At 44.7% G+C, this 21,571-nt stretch overlaps 3 protein-coding genes across 9 annotated transcripts; 2 read left to right on the top strand and 1 right to left on the bottom strand.

Annotated features, from left to right (window-relative positions):
* Positions 1–120: 120 nt before the first annotated feature.
* On the bottom strand, positions 121–21,079 carry brf1b (BRF1 general transcription factor IIIB subunit b). Of its 2 annotated transcripts, XM_020109407.2 has the most exons (19): positions 20,728–21,079; positions 19,976–20,180; positions 11,346–11,426; positions 10,694–10,867; positions 10,587–10,618; positions 10,443–10,515; positions 5,184–5,333; positions 5,024–5,117; positions 4,192–4,318; positions 4,082–4,121; positions 3,466–3,561; positions 3,071–3,385; positions 2,913–2,974; positions 2,503–2,584; positions 2,374–2,426; positions 1,906–2,195; positions 1,570–1,642; positions 1,320–1,482; positions 121–629 (listed from the first exon to the last, which is right to left on the bottom strand). In XM_020109407.2, the coding sequence occupies exons 2-19, from the start codon at positions 20,157–20,159 to the stop codon at positions 598–600; spliced, it is 2,121 nt and encodes a 706-aa protein (XP_019964966.2). In that variant the 5' UTR covers positions 20,160–20,180; positions 20,728–21,079; the 3' UTR covers positions 121–597. The 2 variants fall into 2 exon arrangements, with proteins under 2 accessions (XP_019964966.2, XP_069371047.1); XM_069514946.1 differs by lacking the exons at positions 19,976–20,180; positions 20,728–21,079 and adding an exon at positions 13,888–14,009.
* On the top strand, positions 6,012–10,099 carry LOC109644098 (BTB/POZ domain-containing protein 6-B-like). Of its 3 annotated transcripts, XM_069514956.1 has the most exons (6): positions 6,012–6,214; positions 7,063–7,329; positions 7,861–7,951; positions 8,091–8,209; positions 8,397–8,800; positions 8,921–10,099. In XM_069514956.1, exons 2-6 carry the CDS (start codon positions 7,124–7,126, stop codon positions 9,427–9,429), a joined length of 1,329 nt encoding a protein of 442 aa, XP_069371057.1. In that variant the 5' UTR covers positions 6,012–6,214; positions 7,063–7,123; the 3' UTR covers positions 9,430–10,099. The 3 variants fall into 3 exon arrangements, with proteins under 3 accessions (XP_069371057.1, XP_069371055.1, XP_069371056.1); XM_069514954.1 differs by having other exon boundaries at positions 6,015–6,214; positions 8,397–10,099; XM_069514955.1 differs by lacking the exon at positions 6,012–6,214 and adding an exon at positions 6,224–6,358 and having other exon boundaries at positions 8,397–10,099.
* Positions 11,937–19,381, top strand: LOC109644096 (uncharacterized). Of its 4 annotated transcripts, none has more exons than XM_069514941.1 (20): positions 11,937–12,065; positions 12,153–12,208; positions 12,307–12,408; positions 12,485–12,612; positions 12,707–12,847; positions 12,918–12,995; positions 13,178–13,348; positions 13,943–14,039; positions 14,186–14,409; positions 14,509–14,674; positions 14,900–15,105; positions 15,184–15,319; positions 15,856–16,064; positions 16,192–16,273; positions 16,534–16,703; positions 17,003–17,100; positions 17,192–17,301; positions 17,384–18,706; positions 18,794–18,937; positions 19,303–19,381. In XM_069514941.1, the coding sequence occupies exons 1-20, from the start codon at positions 12,040–12,042 to the stop codon at positions 19,317–19,319; spliced, it is 3,684 nt and encodes a 1,227-aa protein (XP_069371042.1). In that variant the 5' UTR covers positions 11,937–12,039; the 3' UTR covers positions 19,320–19,381. The 4 variants fall into 4 exon arrangements, with proteins under 4 accessions (XP_069371042.1, XP_069371040.1, XP_069371041.1 ...); XM_069514939.1 differs by having other exon boundaries at positions 11,938–12,065; positions 16,156–16,273; XM_069514940.1 differs by having other exon boundaries at positions 11,938–12,065; positions 16,156–16,273; positions 18,794–18,998.
* Positions 21,080–21,571: the final 492 nt, after the last annotated feature.

The following is a 21,571-nucleotide window of genomic DNA, read 5'->3' as shown; positions in this document are numbered from 1 at the left end:
ATGTTCCTTTAAAATGTGACAGAATGTGTGTGAACAGTTACCTTAAAGCTAACACGTAGCCACCAGTTGCTCCTGCTGATCTGAGCATTTGTGCAGCTGCAGGTTGATGAAGAAAAACCATTTGTTTATCAGATTCACTTTATTCTGAAGGAATGTTGTTGTTTCAGTTTCATTTTTATATCTGAACAATAAAAGACAAAGTTCAATCTAAAATATACAAAACAACGACGGATCAGACAAAGAAACATGAAAATCCTCAGTACATGAAAGTGAAGGTTTTCAAATGCAGTTTAAAAGATTGGTCTTCATATTCACAGACATAAAAGTGGAGTTTGTAACAAGGAGCATTGATACCAAACCAATCACTGATCAATAACACAGATTCTAAACATCAAACAGTGCACAGACGTTTGTCTTGTTTCATTTAAAATGATTTGTGACATTGATCCATTGAGCTGCCTCTGCTCTCTTTCTCTAGTTTATTGGTGGGTGGAAACCAACGTCAAGGTGCATTACTGCCCTCTACTGCTGCCTCGGTCTCACATCCACAAACCACCCGGACGGAGAGTTCGACGGATAAAGGTCCGAGTGATGGAGCTAAAAAACCTCCTCATCCTCACAGCCGTAATCTGCAAAACACAGTCAGACAATCAGTCAATCATCAGTCAATCAATCAATCAGTCAGTCAGTCAGTCAATCAATCATCAGTCAATCAATCAGTCATCAGTCAATCAATCATCAGTCAATCAATCAATCAATCAGTCAGTCAGTCAATCAATCAATCATCAGTCAATCAATCAATCATCAGTCAGTCAGTCATCAGTCAATCAATCAATCATCAGTCAGTCAATCAATCATCAGTCAATCAATCAATCAGTCAGTCAGTCATCAGTCAATCAGTCAGTCATCAGTCAATCAATCAGTCAGTCAGTCATCAGTCAATCAATCAATCATCAGTCAGTCAATCATCAGTCAATCAATCAGTCAGTCAGTCATCAGTCAATCAATCAATCATCAGTCAGTCAATCAATCAGTCAGTCAGTCATCAGTCAATCAATCAATCATCAGTCAGTCAATCAATCATCAGTCAATCAATCAATCAGTCAGTCAATCAATCATCAGTCAATCAATCAATCAGTCAGTCAGTCAATCAATCATCAGTCAATCAATCAATCATCAGTCAGTCAATCATCAGTCAATCAATCAGTCAGTCAGTCAGTCAATCAATCATCAGTCAATCAATCAATCAGTCAGTCAGTCATCAGTCAATCAGTCAGTCATCAGTCAATCAGTGTCAGCTGAGGGTGGTTTGTCCTGACCTCCAACGAGCTTCAGAGCGCTGACACACTCCTCCTCCCCGTCCTCTTCCTCCTCCACAGTGGGAGGGGCATCTGTAGGGGGGGGGCTGGGCTGTGGGTCAGGGGTCACTTCAGCTGCCGTCTCTGTTGTTGCTTGTGTCGTCATGGTGACAGAGTTTGCTACCTGAGAGGTGAAACATGTAGTTGATATCGATGTGTGTGTGTGTGTGTGTGTGTGTGTGTGTGTGTGTGTGTGTGTGTGTGTGCTGACCCCAGACACAGTCGTCGTCGTCGTCGTCGTCGTCTTCTTCTTCTTCGTTGTAGAGGAAATAAGGCGACGAAACCTTCAAAATAAAGTTCAGGACTTAAAGTTAACAAATCTTGAAACTATTTATTCTTTACAGATGAGAACAGAACACTCAACTGTACACCTGTTATTACGTGTACTATTACACATGTAATCACACAACATGTGATAATACTGTCATGATTACTGTATATTTTTACATTAGTGTACTCGTATTCTTCTCTGCAGTAGTTTCTGGTGACACACATGAACAGAATACACGTTAGTGATCACAGATTAAACACAGATTATTGATTGCACCTCTTTCTCATGATGCTAGCGTTAGCAGCAAGGTCTTGGTTAGCCTCAGTGGTCCTGTGGCGGCGGCGGGTGAGTCGTTTCCGTGTTTGAGAGTTGGGGGGGTCGGGGGGGTCAGAGGCAGCTCTGCTGGGACTGCTGCCCCCCCCACTTCCCGTCCCTCTCGTGTTCAGGTCTCGGAGAACGTCGTAATTGATCTTACTGGAGATCTTCTTCTTCTCTAACATCTTCTCGATCGCCTCGCCTGCTGTCAATGCCTCGATCTGCTCGCCCTTCTTGCATCTCTTCTTCTTCTGCAAACACAAAGCGAACAACTCCAACTTTATTTGAATGACTTAAAATTATTGATTTTATTCTGTGAATAAAGTGTTGAGCTGAAGAGAGGGAAAGCTGCGGTGAGCACATTTACACCCACAGTCTAACGAAGACAGGCCCTGGTCCACAGCCTGGGAAACCCTGTGCTTCACTCACCTTCTCTTTATATGTCCCCTGTTCTTTCTCTTTCTTTATCTTCTCCTCTTTTTCTGTAAGCACAAACAGGAAATACAGCTCAGTACTACAATGTCCTGTAGGTGTGACGTTGAGGATGAAGATCCTGACCTTTCTGCTCTTTCAGGTACTCTGCGTTCTGTTTCATCCACAGCTCTGTCTTGACCTGAACCTCCTTATCGTTCAGAATGTACTGCAGCACAGAGGGAAACAGGAAATCACACACCACTTCCTGTACAGACATCCTTTCACAATGACAGACCACATTTATCTATGAAGGCATAGAGATGTTGTTCGCCTCTCATAAACATCAGCAATGACCGCTAAGAGAAAAAAAATGAGTAAAAAACATCTGAGTGGCAAAAACTATCTTTAAACACCCTTCATGTCTCTGCTCAGTCAGTTTGAGGAAAGAACCTTAACTTTTACTTCAGAACCACGTCATCGTGTTAAGAGTCAAAATGTGATGATGCAGAAAATGTTCTCTCTGGATCGATACACTGATTCATGAATGAACAGACCTTTTCAATCTCCTGATCGTCAATGCCTTCCAGGTCCAGCACTCCGCTCTCTGACTGATCACCTGTACGAGCAGGAGAAATTCCTCATCACCTGTTTCCCACCTGCGTCTTCCTCTGATGATGTCATGTTGATGTACTATTTTTGTGTCTCCTCTTACCATCAGGTTTCTGTCCCGCCTCGGACTCGTTGCAGTTCTGGAGTGTTTGTTGGAGGTCGAGGCTGCAGGAGCTCGTCAGCTTCCCCAGGATGACGGCCAGAGGCGGGACATGGCGCTGAGGCCCCACACCATCTTTCTCTGGCCCAGCCTCTTGCTTGCTGTCTCCTGTTCTTTTGTCCCGCCCCTCCTCCTCCTGGATCACCTGACACAGGTAGTCCTGGGTCAGATGCTGTGTGGCAGCTTGGAGCTCGGCATCTTCCACCTCCGGCTCTTCTGGTTCAGAGGTCATGGAAAATCCCTCGGCTTCTTCTGGGTCTGAGAACCACACAAAAGACTTGTTGAATTTGTTTGTTTCCATGGAGACATGCAGGAGCAGTCAGCTGATCAGTACGCACCGATCTCTTTGGCGTAGGCAGTGTAGATTCCTCTCAGTTTGGGTCGACTCTTCTCCAGCTCTGTCTCAATCTCGTCTTTGTAGCAGCTGATCTCTCCTGGCAAAACAAATGGTTTAGAAAGTGTTTAAATAACTTACTCGCTGCCCTCTATTGCCCTCTGGTGTCCAGTGTTCTCGAAATATTGAAATGCAGCAGTGGCGACTGGTTCCGACCTCCTGAGACAAAAAGCCTGTATAAAAATGTTAAACATAATTAATTATATAATAATATTTTACTGGTACAATGCTCCTGGTCGACCTGTGAACACTCAATATAAGTTGTTTCTGTCTAAACACAGAAACGTCTGAGTCCGCGTGACCTCAGGCTGCTTTTTAATTGGTTGTTGCAGATTTTTCCCAGATTCACAGCAAGTGATGAAGACGAGTTTACACCTGCTCTTGTTCTGAGAAACTGACGAGATAACTGGATGTGGTGTTCGTGTCTTTTACTGCTTCCCCTGTTTGCTGTTTTTAAAAAAGACTCTGTGTGTTGTGCTGTGTGTTATTTTCTTTTTGTTGAGCATTGCTTCAGTTTGTTTGCCCCCCCACACTCTTGGCTGACAGAGTTACTGACTGACCTTCCACCTCGTCCAGCTTCTTGGTCAGTTCCTGTTCCAGCTGCAGAAGAAGACGACAGTTAACTGGTTGTATTATCAGGCAGCAGCCAATCAGAGACAGAGGGATCTACCTGCTGCATCTTGGCCTTGTGCTGTCCGGCGGTGAAGGAGGGTGGATCACATTCCTGCTCCAGATCTACTCTCATGAACTCATCGATGGTCAGCTGACTGGTGGGCGTGTCCTCAAACTCTGTCAACCTAGAGGGGGGTGGGGAGGACACCATGATCTACTGTGATCTGATATGATCTACTGTGATCTGATATGATCTACTGTGATCTGATATTATCTACTGTGATCTGATATGATCTACTGTGATCTGATATGATGAACTGTGATCTACTGTGATCTAATGTGATCTACTGTGATCTGATATGATCTACTGTGATCTACTGTGATCTGATATGATCTACTGTGATCTAATATGATCTGATATGATCTACTGTGATCTGATATGATCTACTGTGATCTACTGTGATCTGATATGATCTACTGTGATCTACTGTGATCTGATATGATCTACTGTGATCTAATATGATCTGATATGATGAACTTTGATCTGATATGATCTACTGTGATCTAATATGATCTACTGTGATCTGATATGATCTGATATGATTTACTGTGATCTAATATGATCTGATATGATTTACTGTGATCTAATATGATCTACTGTGATCTGATATGATCTGATATGATTTACTGTGATCTGATATGATCTACTGTGATCTAATATGATCTACTGTGATCTGATATGATCTGATATGATTTACTGTGATCTAATATGATCTACTGTGATCTAATATGATCTGATATGATTTACTGTGATCTAATATGATCTACTGTGATCTGATATGATGAACTGTGATCTACTGTGATCTTCTGTGATCTACTGCAGGTCTCACCTCTTCCTCAGAGTGGTCTGACAGACCTTCACCACACTGATCACATCCTTCACCGTTCGACGAAACTTATGCATCCGAGCTGCGACCAGGAGAGCTGCGGGGGGGGACATCGTTTACTGTAAACCGCCTAGTTGTTGCCATGGTAACAGCAGTGACGTACCTGCTCCACAGAGGCCGGACGGTCGCCGTCCCGTGTGCATCCAGTCCCTCTTCATCCTCTGAACCAGACGAAGAGCCGTCATGGAAACTTCATGAGTCTTCACCCCGAACTCCAACATGTGAGCAAAACGAGGGATGTAGAGACAAGGATCTGAGAGGAGAGGACAAGAGGAGGAGAGGACAAGAGGAGGAGGTGAAGAAAGGAGAGGAAGGGAGAGGACAAGAGGAGGAGAAGAGAAGGAGAAGAGAGGACAAGAGGAGGAGAAGAGAGGGAGAAGAGAAGGAGATGGGAGGACAAGAGGAGGAGGAGAAGAGAAGGAGAAGAGGAGGAGGAGGAGAAGAGAGGAGAGGAAGAGAGGACAAGAGGAGGAGGAGGAGAGGACAAGAGGAGGAGAAGAGAGGAGAGGACAAGAGGAGGAGGTGAAGAAAGGAGAGGAAGAGAGGACAAGAGAAGGAGGAGAAGAGAGGGAGAAGAGAAGGAGAAGAGAGGGAGAAGAGAAGGAGATGGGAGGACAAGAGGAGGAGGAGAAGAGAAGGAGAAGAGAGGAGAGGAAGAGAGGACAAGAGGAGAGGATAAAATACATGATCTATAGATAAAATACATGATCTATAGATATAATACATGATCTATAGATATAATACATGATCTATAGATCTATAGATATAATACATGATCTATAGATCTATAGATATAATACATGATCTATAGATAAAAAACATGATCTATAGATATAATACATGATCTATAGATAAAATACATGATCTATAGATATAATACATGATCTATAGATAAAATACATGATCTATAGATAAAATACATGATCTATAGATATAATACATTGTGACAGGTTGATATGAGGCTGTAGATATAAAATCAGATTTTATCCGAACTCTTCTTCTTGAGAACATTAATAACCGTTCACGTGTTTTCCCGCGCTCTGTCGCCCTCTCGTGGAGCAGCGCGGTGACGAACAGAATGTAAGATGGCGTCCAGAGAAACAAGCAGCTGTGACGTTGGAAACGTTAACGGAGGTAACACACACACACACACACACACACACACCGGAGAAAACACCGAGCTCGAGCTGGACCGTAACGACTGATGAACCGTTACAGGGATTATGGATTATTATTGAGACGAGACTGAAAGAGCAGCGAACAGGATGCAGATACCAGGTTATCGATCGAACTGGTTATTGATCGAACTGGTAATTAATTGAACCGGTTATTGATTGAACTAGTTATCGATTAACCAGGTTATTGATTGAACTGGTTATCGATTGAACTGGTTATTAATTGAACTGGTTATTAATTGAACTGGTTTTTGATTGAACTGGTTATCGGTTAACCAGGTTATCGATTGAACTGGTTATTAATTGAACTGGTTATTAATTGAACTGGTTATTAATTGAACTGGTTATTTATTGAACTGGTTTTTGATTGAACTGGTTATTAATTGAACCGGTTATTGATCTAACCTGGTTAGGACTATCTTTAGGGGATCACAGCCTGGTTAACAACTCGTTAAGTTAACTCAGGTTTTCCACAACAAGATCTAAGCATGTGCACATGAAAGGGGTGGGGTTTACTGGATATAACCAATCACAGACATGGACAGTTTGACTGACAGCACAGCCTCATATTTCACAACAATGATCAAACAATAAAAATATGATAGAACTAAGAAGAGCTGAGGCTTATTCTCTATATCTTTACTATATTCTAACAAACGTGCTAATTATTTAACCATTCAGTAAATGTCTGTGTGACGGGAAACAGTTTGATTTGTTAAGGATTCATTAACAACGTGGATGATCTGATGATGAAGGTTATGTTCAGTTGAACCATGAGACCTGATCATGTGGATTTTAATGTGACAGGAAGTCGCCATGATGCTGTGAAGTGGTGACCTCGCTGTTCTCTCTGTGAGGAGGGGAGGAGATGGCAGCTGAACTTTTCTCCACCAGCCTCCCCCACAGTAACGAGGTGGAGGTGGTGGAGGCCAAGAAGAGTTTCATCGTGCTGAGCGACCCGGAGTCGACTTCCCAAAACATCTGTGAGCGAGACGCTGATCAGACTAATGGCAGCATCAATGGTGGCGAGGAGAGAAACAGCTGGCAGGCAGCACACCCCACCCTCAGAGAGAGGTGAAATTGGAAAATCAACTTGCTGTTTCTACAGGCGTCTGCAACTTAGTTATGATGATGATCCAGTTTCAGATATCTACAACTCAGGTCTGACGAGTCATAATCCAAGTTCAACATGTCTTAAATTCACATTAGTTCAAGATACGTTAAACTAAGTTTGAACTAGTCAGTGTGGCATTGTAGATATAATGAACTGGTCAGAATCTAAAACTGGAATTACAAAATATAATAATTGGACTGATTTGTAGATATCTGGAATGAGAAACCACACATATAGCATAATAGTTTGAATGTTACTTTGTAATTACTGATGTTGAATATTGGAGTTTTGAGTTTAAAGAGAATCAGATCTTGTTTTGAGTCAAAATGATGTTTTATCTAATTAAACAATTTTTAGTAGTCACAACAAAGTCATAGGGACGTTGTGGATATTGTAAAGTTACTTCTGGATGGTCAAACTTGGTCCAGAAAAGTTCAAATGGTTTGTCTTGTCTGAATGTGTCGTGTGACTGTTGTTGTGTTTGTCTGCAGGAACGCTCTGATGTTTAACAACGAGCAGATGGCCGACGTTCACTTCATCGTTGGTCCTCCAGGAGAAACTCAGACAGTTCCTGCTCATAAGGTTCAAAGTTTATTGTGTTCTCATGGTGGATGAAGAACATGACACTAACGTGACAGGACATCATATGATCTTCACTCTTTCTACTTCCTGCCCTGTAAGGCTCAGACTCTTTCTGATTGGTTCCCTGTCTGTGCTGCAGTACGTCCTGGCAGTGGGCAGTTCGGTGTTTGGAGCCATGTTTTATGGAGATCTGGCCGAGGGACAATCTGAGATCCACATCCCTGACGTGGAGCCGACGGCTTTCCTCATCCTGTTAAAGTGAGTGTTGTCCAACCTGCTGCTCCTGCAGTCGACTGTCATGAATCCTGAGGAGTCTCAGTGAGGGAAGACCGAAGTGTCCTACCAACGGTTCTGTGCTCTATGAGAGTGATCCAGACGTTCTAGACAGAAATGTGCAGAACCACTAAACACCAGCGTAATCTTAATCTCGTTTTCTGTGTTTAAGGTACATGTACAGCGATGGGATTGAGCTGGAGGCCGATACTGTGCTCGCTACCCTCTATGCTGCAAAGAAGTACATTGTTCCTGCTCTGGCGAAGGCGTGCGTGACCTTCCTGGAGACGAGTCTGGAGGCAAAGAACGCCTGCATCCTGCTGTCTCAGAGCTGTCTGTTTGAGGAGCCGGAGCTGAGGCAGCGTTGCTGGGAAGTGATCGATGCTCAAGCTGAGCTTGCTCTGTGTTCTGAAGGTTTCTGTGAGATCGACATGCCTACGCTGGAGGTTATCCTGCAGAGAGACACGCTCAATGTCCGTGAGGTGGTGGTCTTCCAGGCAGTGCTGAACTGGTCAGTGGCTGAGTGTCAGCGGCAGAGCCTTGCGGTGAACCCGAGGAACCAGCGGGTGGTGCTAGGTAAGGCTCTGTACCTGGTCCGGTTCGCCTCCATGACGCTGCAGGAGTTTGCAGATGTTGCAGCGCAGTCTGACATTTTAACACTGAAAGAGACCCGCGACATCTTCCTGTGGTTCACAGCCTCCAACAAACCTAGACTGGAGTTCCCTCTGGTGAAGCGGGCCGGCCTGACGCCACAGAGGTGCCATCGTTTTCAGTCCTCAGCCTACCGCAGTAACCAGTGGCGCTACAGGGGGCGCTGTGACAGCATCCAGTTTGCGGTGGACAAGAGAATCTTCATTGCTGGACTGGGCCTGTATGGGTCGAGCAGCGGGAAGGCAGAGTACAGCGTGAAGATTGAACTGAAGAAGCAGGGAACCATTTTGGCCCAGAACCTCACCAAATTCCTGTCAGACGGTTCGAGCAGTACGTTTCCTGTGTGGTTCGAACATCCAGTCCAGGTGGAACCGGACACGTTCTACACAGTCAGTGCCGTCCTGGACGGAAATGAGCTCAGTTACTTTGGACAGGAGGGGATGACTGAGGTGCAGTGTGGGACAGTGACTTTCCAGTTCCAGTGTTCATCAGATAGTACCAATGGGACTGGAGTGCAGGGGGGTCAGATCCCTGAGATGGTCTTTTTCTGCTGAAACATCCCGATGGGCCAAAAACTGTCACCACTGCTTATTCTGAATGAAGTGATGTCGTAGGACTGGAATCTGAAGCTGTCCTCAGACATGAGCTCCAGGTAGAATCCAGAGAGACTTGTCTCCAGAGACTCGTCTCCAGAGTTCATGTTTCACAGCTGAACAGCTCAGCAGCAGGTTTTCTGCTCAGACTCGTTCAGCATCAGATCCTCCTCGTTCTTCAGGTGAGAGGTGGAGCAGACAGACAGGAAGTGATCATGTGATCATGTTTACATCACCTGACACCGTCGTCAGCTCTCATCACCACAAACTGTCTTCACGTCTTCGTCTGTCTTCTACGTGTGTGTCAGCACTTTGTCTCCAGAGACATTTGTTTGTGTTTCTTCATGTTTGTGTCACATGTTAGAAGCTCATCACCCCCCCACTCCCTCAGTGACTCAATGGAGGACGCTCTGCTGTGTCCTCACTTCTCCTGGACTTTATACAGGAGTGAAGGAGGAGACAGACAAACTGAGTCTCACTGTCCTCCAGAGAAGATCCAGAGACCTGAGGAGTTCAGTCTGAAAGCATCTTGATTGGACCGTTGTTGTAGGACTGAAGCTGATTAGCTCTTTGGTTTGTCTGTGCTTTTGAAAGGAAATGAAACTGAACATTAAAGTGACAGAAACTAAAATGCGTTGCCGTTTCTTTGAGAAGTCCTGAAAAGTCTGCTATAGTTTTGTGGAGCTGCCACTCGCTGTCACCAAAGAGCCAGATTTTACTGATGACCTGTTTAAGACAGTGATTGATGGGACATGTAGTGTAACTGCTCTTTTCTTTGCAGGATCAGCTGACTCCAGGTCAGTCTGAGCTCCTTCTTAACTAAGAAGAGTCTGTCGAGGATGAGCTCGCTCTGATTTTATTACATTAACATTTTCTTTAGACACGTGATTGTGTTATAAAGTCCTGTTTGGTTGAAGTAAATATCTCACACTTTCTTCTGACAGTTAAATTACATGTTTCTTTACGGTTCTCACCGATTGCTGGAGCGTTGATGCAGAGCTCACGAGCGAGCAGCAGGAACGTCTTTCCCAGGATGTAAATGTTGACCTGGACATGAGAAACAGGTGTGAGCAGGTGCAGGGGGTAACAAGTGTGAGCAGGTGAAAGGTCAGTCTCACCTGCAGCAGGTCACTCAGGTCCAGCAGCATGTCTGCAGCACAATTAAGGAAGAGCCTTCACCTACTACAACTAAATATTAAATCGCACAGAGTTCATGTTAGGATACGTGGTGTCCCCTCGGTGCGACACACCAGGTAGAGACACGCAGCGATGACGTGCTCCATCTTGCGTCCTCGAGTCAGGTGTTTACTGACGACCATCTTGAAGAAGTTGAAGGCCGTGTCCAAACAGTGCTGGTTCAACTGCAACTGACTACCCAACTGCTGGATCTGACGCTTACCTGGAGAGACAGGTACACCCGATCATCACCCTTTATTTACCTGGAAACACAAGTACACTTGGAGACACAAGTACACCTGGAGACACAAGTACACCTAGAGACACAGGTAAGTCTAGAGACACAGGTACACCCGATCATCACCCTTTATTTACCTGGAGACACAAGTACACTTGGAGACACAGGTACACCTAGAGACACAGGTAAGTCTAGAGACACAGGTACACCTAGAGACACAAGTACACCTAGAGACACAAGTACACCTGGAGACACAGGTAAGTCTAGAGACACAGGTACACCTGATCCTCACCCTTTATTTACCTTTATGAATGGATTAATGAATGGGAGCATTAAAATGTGTTTAATTCATTTACAGTCATGTTCATGTATTTTTAATAATTTAGAAATAAAGAAAGACAAGGTTCTGTTGACACACAAAAGACAGATCAGTGCTGATGATGAGGATGTTGAAGGTACTCACCACTCTGCAGAGTCTGGGCTCTGGACTCTTTACCAACACTGGTGTGGAAACCAGAACCAAGAAGAGGGGCTTTAACTGGACCTGAAAAAGAAGTGAAGGTATTAATCCATTAAAACTGAAAACAGTGTTCATTAAAAATAAAAATAAATAAAAAAGGCACAGAGGTAACGACGTCTGATCTACTGAACGGGCCACATGGCTTTCATAGCACTGCCATATGAGCCAGTGGTCAGATTTACCTTCAGCCTCTTTCAAATGTTTTTGTCATTAATAGGCTGAAACTCTTGATGACACCAACGTTCAATTGAAGATATTATTTTATGACACCACCGGTCTCACAGATGTGACGCTTCAGCTGCTCCATGGACCAAAAAATGTAACTGAATTAAATATCATTATTATTATTAATATATTTTATTATAATTGATTCTTCTTGCAATTTCTTTTTGTGAAGCATTTTGTAACTTGGTTTAGATAAGCACTATACAAATAGTTATTATTATTATAAAAAAATCTAAATTATTGCAGCAGAGGCCATTTGATTGACAGCTTGTGTCATTTCCTGTCTGCTGCAGCTCCACCTGTAATCACACTATCACTTTCAGCTGGGATGCCCACTCTGTTACCATGGTGACCAGGTGATTAGCTCACCTGGCTGCAGAGGAAACGCTCCAGACACTGATTCTGCTTCGACATGAAAACTGCAGCTTTTATTCTGGGGTGAGTTCAACACGACTGTCCAGGTGAACCACACATCTGCAGCCTCTCACCTGTCCAGTTAAAGACGATACTCCACTTTCTTGTCAGACTCGTGTTTACCTGTGCTGGGTTCACAGACGGAACAGCTGGAGGTCACGTGGAAGGTGAACTGGTTTATGTAGTCTTTTCATTTTCAAATTTAAAGAGACACAGAAACGTTGACGCTGCAGGTCAGTGACCTTTGACCTCATTATTTCCTCAGACTCGTCAGGATTGGTGGAGACTGGTGTTCAGTCAGAGTGTCGGGACCGATACCTGTGGATCCAGGTGGCGTCGGTACAGACGCCTCGCTTTGAGGCCGTAGGTCAGTTCTGAGATTCACTCAACACAAAGTGACACTTCACAGCTGTGATGTCACACTGTCTGTCTCTCTGTTGCAGATGAAAATGGCGTCCACTGGATCAGTGAGAGGCTTGCCTCTCGCTGTGGTTACACCATCAGCACCTTTAGGATGGACGGCTTCACCACCTTCAGAGCTTCATATTATTCCTGCTTCACCCACACCCAGGTAAGGACTGCACCAGAGTCACTGCCAGGCCACCTCACCTGAGCCACACTCTCCAGGTCCACTGCAGCTGTTCTGAGGTTCTGTTTTCTTCCAGAACGACGAAGTGTTCACCTTCAGATTCAACGTGATCATGAGTGATGGCGGCAGCGGATGGAACAGCACACCTGTCTCTGCCACGTGTTCTGGTCTGACGTGGACACACAGAGAGGTCGTCTGTGAGGAGGACTACATGGAGGTGAGGACACCTGTCTGACCCCTGACCTGTCAGTGGTCATGTTTTAAATCTGGTTTCACCTGTCGAGCAGGTGAACGTGAACAGAGAGTCTTCATGTGGAGGTCAGCGGGGGGAGAGTGGACATGTGTGGCAGGCGGCCTTCTCTCAGGTGAGATCACACCAACACATCAAAGATCTGAAGACAGATAACAATGTCCGCAAAGTTTTCGAAGTAAATCATCCTTTTTCTTTCTTAAATGACCTATAACACACCTTCTGAAATAAATTCACCAAAATAAGAGCGCAGCTGGAGTACACTCTGAAGTGTTGATGGTGTTTTGGTTGGTTCAGGCTCAGATGACTGCGTCGTCAGTGTGGCAGCTGATGTTCCTGCAGAGCGATGGACACGTGTCTCCCATGTCCATCAGTGAGGCCCAGACGCAGGGCTACAGCCTCACCACGACCAGCCACAGGGTGGTGCTGCGATCCCAGTACAAACAGCGACATGCCAAGGTTGTCATGGTGGGTCACCTTGTTGGCACACACCAGTCACAGGCGAGGCAGTAGCTCAGTCCATAGAGACTTGGCTTGGGAACCGGAGGGTGGCCTGTTCAAGTCCAGCAGTCCTGGGCACTGCCGAGGTGCCCTTGACCAAGGCACCGAACCCCCCAATTGCTCCCCGGGCGCCTTCATGGCTGCCCACTGTTCCGTGTGTGGTCAGTGTGTGGATTGTGCTCCGTGTGTGCTCCGTTCACACGGATGGGTTAAATAATCTTAATCTAACATGATCTTATGTTGAAAAGCTAAACTCGATTTTCAAAACACTGACTTGTGTTAACTAACTAAAACAAACACAAGATGTTAAAATGTTGTGTTTTTGAGATGTTTGGTTTTAATAAGTGTTTTGAAAAATGAGAGATAATTCTAATAAACAGTGTTCATGTGATATTTTAAAATTAATAGATCTTTACAAAAATGTGTTCTGCTCCATCCTGGTGTTGAATCTCCTTTACTTTGCAGACATGATAGTTGACAGTTTCTCTTGAGGAATCGTCTCTTACCATGAGCTCAACGTTTCCCTGTGTTTGTTGCCTTTAAATTTTCACATGTCCTCAGGTGGACGGTGTCCCCGTAGAGTTCATTCGGGTCGCTGTGTTCTTGAAGAAAAAGCTAATGGTGGTGATGATGGATGTGTCCATGTCCTGTACAGTCAGTAGGTGGAACACACACACACACACACACACACACACACACACACACACACACACACACACACACACACACACACACACACACACACACACACTTTTCTGTCCAAACACTAGATGGTGCTGATGATGTTTCTGGGTCCCTCTTCAGATTCTGGTTCATTCAATGGTGTCTCACTGCTCTGGGATGTCCCCTGGATCATGACGCCTCTGGTGGAGGAGGACACAAGGTTTGAAAGTCAGACCGTCAGTGTGGGGGTGGAGGGTGTGCTTCTGGACCAACCCACCGCCACCGCTAGAGGATTCAGTCTGGTCCGGCGTGGCGGACTGGTCCAGATCGTGGTTCCTATTGGAGCAGAGGGTGGCTACCGAAAGGTGAAGTGAGTCTCTTCAGACGGAGACAAGGGTTTTATTCTGAGCAACAAGTCACAGATTACGTCTCATTTTACCAATTAAGTTTGTTCTTATGTGCAGAGTGTGGTGCAGGATAACGTGTACAAGGAGCTGTACGTGATCTTCCTGCTGTACGAACACATCTTCTCTCTGACGTTTGAAGACAGCAGCAGCATCATCACCAGACACCGGATGCTCAGAGTCCTCGACACGCCGCTGCTCTGCCGTCCACCCTTCAGTGTCGACGGTGAGTCTTCGGTTCCATTAGCAGTGAACGCCTCACGCTACTTCATGAACAAATTGTACAAAATCATGTTTGTCCCCATCGCGTCTCCCATCTGTTTAAAATTTTTATTTTACAAACAGAATCCTCCTGGTTCTTCTCAGACTGAACTGAAAAGTGTTGAATGATCTTTAACTTGGTGTCTTTTCTGTTTGGACATTTCTTTGGATCCTTTGTCTCTTCCTGTAGAGACCGTCAGTAATGACGTGAAGTTCAGCGTCTACCTGGGAAACATTCCCGCGGATGTCGTTTTGGAGGAAGTGTGGATCAACGGGAAGCAGCTGATGTCAAGGAGCATTGAACGAGGCGTCAGCATCAGTCTTGTTTCTCATGTTAACGGTAGCCGAGCGTACAAACTGCAGCTGCCCTTTGAGGACGCTGATGTCCTCTGGATGGTGAGGACGCCACACTGCACGGTTGTTTTTGATCATGGTGGTTGTTTGTTGCGATGATGCCCAGCCATTCAGGAGAAGGTTCTGTTTGTCTCACAGTACCTGGGTGCAGGTGTTGTTCAGTACTCTGTCGACATAAACTTCACGTTAACCATCGTGCCCCAGAGAGACTCTTACTTCCACCATACGTTCATCTCTGCTCGGCTCTTCAGTGCATGTGAGTACATCATTTCCTGAGCTTTGTTTTTCTTGTCATATCTGTTTGTGTCTATATCAAAATGAAGAGATAAAGATAATCCTGTATCTTTAGCTTCTGAGATGGAGGCTGTGACAAAGGGTTTGATCAATAAGAAACTTATTCGGCTGAGGTCTGCCGTGGGACCACTGCGACACAGGAGACAATTCAGCATTTCAAAAGAGAGAGGATTTCACCTTTTTAAACAAAAGCTAGAATACACCAACCTCCACGTCGGTTCCACTGACAGATGGAACAGGTCCTGTTGCTGTTCATTCACCAAACCTTGAGCAATTCGAAGCATTTTTACAAAGACACTGGTTCCTGTGAAACAGTTTAACAGCTGGTTATTATTGGCTAGTGGAGGAGGCGGAGCAAAGCTGGGGGCTGAATGCTTCCTGTAGTTTAGCCAATCATCTGTTCAGGACTGAGGGAGTAACAAGCTCTTGTGGAGCTTGAGATAAACAGGAAATTAAAACCTGGTTCAAACATTTAAATGTAGACGCCCTCTACTCTAGTTCCTCCACAGATCACGGCTCAGTGTTTTGAAGGAGGAATCACCTTCAGCGTGGTTCGACCGCCTCGAGCTCAGAGTCTCTGGGAGGTGGGTGTCGACCACGAGCCTCTGACATCACAGCTGGCAGCTCAGAGAGGGTACCGCCTCCTCAAAGACACCCACAAAACCTCCCTGGACGTCCCTGTTTTCTCCATCGGATACACCTATGAAGTAAGTCCACGCAGTGCGATGCTTGGTACAGCCGGGTTGTCCTGAAACCAGAGGCTGGTGGGACGTTAAGGTGACAGTGTTTGTTTTTCAGGACATCAACCTGTCATTCTTTTATGGAACATTTAAGCTACTTCTGAGAGACTCTAAAACTCTGGCAGTCCAGACGTCCACCTCCAAACGCTGCCTCTTCAAAACTCAGGACATGACAGGTAATGTCCACCTGCACTGAGGACCTTTTTTATTTCATGTTGCTGAGAAATTACAGAAATAAAAGGAAGTAAAGGTTCCAGAGGTTGTTTGCAAATGATGCTCAAGTGTTGAGGTAAAGAAGTCTAACAGACTAACGTGTCGACGAGTTCAGACCTTGAGTCTGGTTCATCTGTTGGTCGTTGATCCTTGGTCCTGATTGGTCTGGAAACCTCTGATCGGTGTCAGGTACAGTGTTAACACCAACCCTCTGTGGTTTTAGTCTGTTCTGGAGATGGAACCGTCACTGTGGTAACGACTCTGACATCCACCTGGCCCACTGTGCGGCCAGAAAGAACCAGTCTGCTGGACGCCACCTGTCGATCCAAACAGACCGACGGATCCAGAGTTCTGTTTGAGTTCAATGTGAACTCCTGTGGGACCAGAGCCATGGTATGATTCTGAACATCGGTATTTTAAAGTAGCGTAAAACATCTCTCTGTGAATAAACTAGATTTAAATTGTTTTCACTGATGTTCGGACATTGAGTCGAGTTATAGGATCAATTAATCATTGATAAGTTATTGATCACGTCACAAATGTTTTCTGGTGGGTGTCATCAGGTAAACACTACTTGAGCCTCACTGATGTATGAAACGTGTTATACAAATTAAATGATAGAATTTCAGTCTGGTCCAGATTGTGTCGGTTTAGTGAGATTATGGAATTGAATTAAGTAATTTTTTTTAAAGGTCGGAGAGTCGTACGTGGTTTATGAAAACGAGATCATCCACGACAAACAGCTGATCGCTGACGGGCCGAACTTCATCTCCAGGGAATCTCAGTTTAAGTAAGAAACGCACTTGATATGTGGGGGGAAAAAGTTCTGTCGTAAACAGCAGCTGAAACAAAGATAAGAAAAACCTCTGATTGTTGAACAGGTTGACCGTCAGGTGCTTCTATCCTCTAAGTGGAGTCAACAGGCTTTCTGTATCAAGGGTCTTCAGAGCTCCTGGATTTGGTTCAATGGAAGTCTTTGAGAGCCTTAAAGGTCCAGTCAGAGTAATTCACATCTGGATGAAGAGTGTGGTTGAATGACAGAGTTTCAAAACTTTTTTTGGATCTTTCTACAGATTCAGCGAATAAAGTCCCTGGTCGTGACTGTCTACAGCAGGTTCCTGGAAATGACGTCAATACCCCGATGAACCAGACCCTGCTTCAACCCGGCATTAGGCCTTGGCCTAAACCTGGATCCAGCCGCTTCATCAAAGTCCCAACACAACACAACAAGGTGGTTGTCTTCTCCTCAGACATCCAAACTTCTCCAACCCTCAGTCTTTCTCCTGAAACTCAAATGGCAGGGAAGGTTTTATCTGATCCTGGTCAACTCTCATCCCAGACAGAGGAGCTAAATGTATTCAACCCTTTTTCTATCTTACCCAGAAACGACCAGGTAACAGACTTCAACAAGGCGAGTTTTAACGTTGTTGACGTGAGAGCTCAAGATTCAGGACCACAGGACTACGTCCCAGCCTCAGTGTTGGACTCTTACAGCAGGACTGCTGATTCTGCAGCTGCTGACCAATTAGGAAGTAGCTGGAGCAGCTCAGCTCACACTCCAACTCTTACTGGTCTCAACAATTTAGATGAACATGTCCGACAACTCAAGTGGAACCAGTTCAGTCTTGGTCAAGATGGAATCAAGCAAAATGAAGACCTGCAAAGTCTTACAGTCAATTTTACTCTTCATGAGTTGAAGCAGAAGTTGAGTCCTCAGGGGTCATCAGATGGTGAGACGGACACAAGGCCTCAAAGTCTGGATGATCCTTCTCAAGCTTCCCAGCTTCCACCAGTCCATAAACCTTCAATTCAGTACAACCCAGACCACATCAGCATAACCGGCAGAAAAGTAGTCCTGCCCGCCAGACAGGAGAAACTTGTTCCTACTGATACTCAGGAGTCTGTAGACAGTCAGACTGTGACTACTGCGACGAGCCAAGTCGACCAGAACCCAAAGAGAACCGGGTCCGTGAAAAGAAGAAACACTGAGATGCTTCAGTCCAGAGTAAAGAACATCAGAGTCAAACCAATGATCAAATTGCTGTCTTCTGGAAATCAACTGAAACGGAAACCTTCTATCAAACAAGTAAACTCTCAAATGTCTAATCCTGGACTGACGAACGTCAGCGATTACCCGAACCACCGGACCTCCAAACGGCTTCACGACCGCAGACGTTCAATCACTAGAAGGAAAACAGATTTCCAAACGCCAAAGCAGGAACAGGGTGTTCGTGGTGTCCAAGGCAAGGTGCAACAATCTGCAGTGATGCGCCTCCCCGATCAACCCCCGACCCAGATGGGACCACAGCAGAACCTGGTCCAATCAGGGGTTGAGACAGTAAACCATTTGAGACAGGAACCTGTTTCAGCTCTGAGAAATGTTGGGCAGTCAGCAGGTGAGAACGATCACCTGATCAATCAGATCTTTTATTGATCCCTTCATAGTCCAAAACTTTGTTTTACTACTTGTCTCCCATCATCAGGTACAACTCACACAAGAGTCCGACCTGGTCACAGTGAAAGACTCCAAACTCCTAACCAGCTCCGACGGCAGAACCTCCAGATCCACACAAGGTCTGACTGTGGCTGTCGCTATGGAATTAGTGTTCACCAAGGCATCATGAGAGGTTCGACATCATAACGCTCGATCTTTGTTGATGGCCCTGAATCAACTTTGTTAATGTTCATGTGAGTTTCTGTTTGAACTTTATAAAGTGGCTCCTGAAATGATGAAAAAACCACTTCTCTGAGTGCTGATATGATCTGACACTTTGAAATGTCTTTGGACGACTATGTTGTTAAATATCCAAATAAGTTTTACTCAAATAATATATACAATTAGAAATGTTTGAAATAAGAGAATAAGTTCTTATCAATCTGACCTTTGACATAAGTTTCAGATGTTTAATCATCTCAAATGGAGAACTTATAAAGTTCAGTACTCCAACAACACAGAAACTTTTGTTTGTGTCTAACTGTTGTTTTGTTCCAGGTAAACAGATCAGCTGATGAAGACCAGAAACAATTTAATAAAGGTCCAGTTTGAAAAAACAGATCATGTTAGAACCACAGTGCTGTTTGAGTCTTCGTTGTGTCAGTTACATTTAATATTTGAATTTCATTCATCCCACATTAATCTATTAAATCATATTAGGAATATCAGATGACAGAGTATTAGACACGTTAAGGTAAAAAAATCTGAGATTACAATGATAAACGGATCATTTTAATCTACGTCACGTTAGATGGTGAATATGAGACGTTGACTTTACTTTTCACAAATAACTAGACCCTTGATGTTTTGTTTCATCAGCTCCACATGATCATCAGTATCAGGACTTTTTAAAATATTGTGTAACTATCGTTAAGAAAGAACCAAACAGGAAACACTCTCTTTATGAAATGTTTGGTCGTGGTCGACTGTGGCGTTTTCGTAGTTTTTGTGTATATTTTTTTTGAATTGTTGAGTACGTTTTTGAGTAGAGTTTGGTTGGAGATTCTTCTGCACGATCTGTAAACATGTTACAGATCCTGGCGTGTTCAACAAAACATTACTGACTCCATTCACAAATCGGACACTTTAGCTTTTGACTGAGCGGAAGCTGTTCTGCGAACGACGTGTTCTACATGTGAAGAGGACCTGTGAAGGAGAATGTCTGTCTCACCGTCAGCAGAGACGAACTGTCCCACAGCAGACGAGACGCCTCCACTTCCCTCAACAAACTGAACCTCAGAGACGATGATGTTGTCCTCCAGAACCGAGCCACAGTTGGTACACACAGCGCTGCCCCGCGCCTGGTCCACATCTACATCCGCCCCCCCGCAGGTCCTGCACACCCGGGAGCTCATGGTGAACAGGTCAACTCAAACCTGCAGAGGTCACACAAAGGTCACAGACACGGTCACCTGACTGAGCTCAGATCAGTTCAGATGGTCCAGTTAATGTGAAGGAAGCAGCTTACAATCTAATAACAATGGAATAAACAGAAGAACTGTCACTCCAAAGTAAAACAGTCACATGAAACTAAAACATGTTGATTAGTTTTTCAAGGAATTCAATGATAACATATTGAAAGTAAGTTTTTATTAATCAGATGAGACACAAACAGAAAATCTGAACCTTTATTGATCAGAAATACAGGTGATGATGTAACAGTGACCTCTAGAGGTCGAGGTTCAGTTCACTGCTACACTTATTTCCTCATCGACTGATTTTAACATCAGATTTGTAATGTTTGTACGAAGGATAACATTTGATGACGTCACTGAGGGACAGTTTCCATGAATCAGTTAAACAAAGTGAGTTCTGTTTCCTCGAACTTCGGATATCAATCATCAGCACACGAATCGATGACGACACTTCTCGATAATAGATTCAGATTGAAACTTTATCAGCAGCTGTTGTGTTCACACTCACCGACAGATTTACTCTGATCAGACACACGGGGTCGCTCGTGTCGTTAACTTCATCTTCCCGCTTAAACTCATGTTGTTCCCGCGTCACACTCACCTAAAATAACCGCGTGTTTTACCGCAGATTGGTGAAAAACCGATAATCGATCACTGATCTGTTTCTGCTCCTTGTTTGTTTTCTTCCTGTGGCGCAACGCAGTGACGTCACGAGGCCCTGAGGTCGTACGGGGATTTTTTTTAATGGACGACGAAACTTTGTAGATGTTGTCAGAACAGTTACGTCATCTTCCTAATGTTAAATATTAAACAATCAGATGAATGTACGTGCGCATGACGCAACGGACAGACACGAATTTAGTCTGAAACCGAAGACGGTTCCCCCCCACAGGTCCGAAGAAATGGTTCCACCCGGCGAGCTCTGATGACGTAATCAGTTCAGGCGGGTGTTTGTGATGTGGAGCCGCGCGAAAAGAAAAAGACATTTTGATAGAACCTGAGGAACAGAACCTGAAAACCTGAGGAACAGAACCTGAGGAACAGAACCTGAAAACCTGAAGACTAGAACCTGAGGAACAGAACCTGAAGACTAGAACCTGAGGAACAGAACCTGAAAACCTGAAGACTAGAACCTGAGGAACAGAACCTGAGGAACACAACCTGAGGAACACAACCTGAAAACCTGAAGACTAGAACCTGAGGAACAGAACCTGAGGAACAGAACCTGAAAACCTGAAGACTAGAACCTGAGGAACAGAACCTGAAGACTAGAACCTGAGGAACAGAACCTGAAAACCTGAAGACTAGAACCTGAGGAACAGAACCTGAGGAACACAACCTGAGGAACACAA

This window comes from Paralichthys olivaceus, chromosome 19 (genome assembly GCF_024713975.1).
Source record: "Paralichthys olivaceus isolate ysfri-2021 chromosome 19, ASM2471397v2, whole genome shotgun sequence".
NCBI classification, from domain to species: Eukaryota; Metazoa; Chordata; class Actinopteri; order Pleuronectiformes; family Paralichthyidae; genus Paralichthys; species Paralichthys olivaceus.
This window is presented reverse-complemented; position numbering and strand designations above follow the sequence as displayed.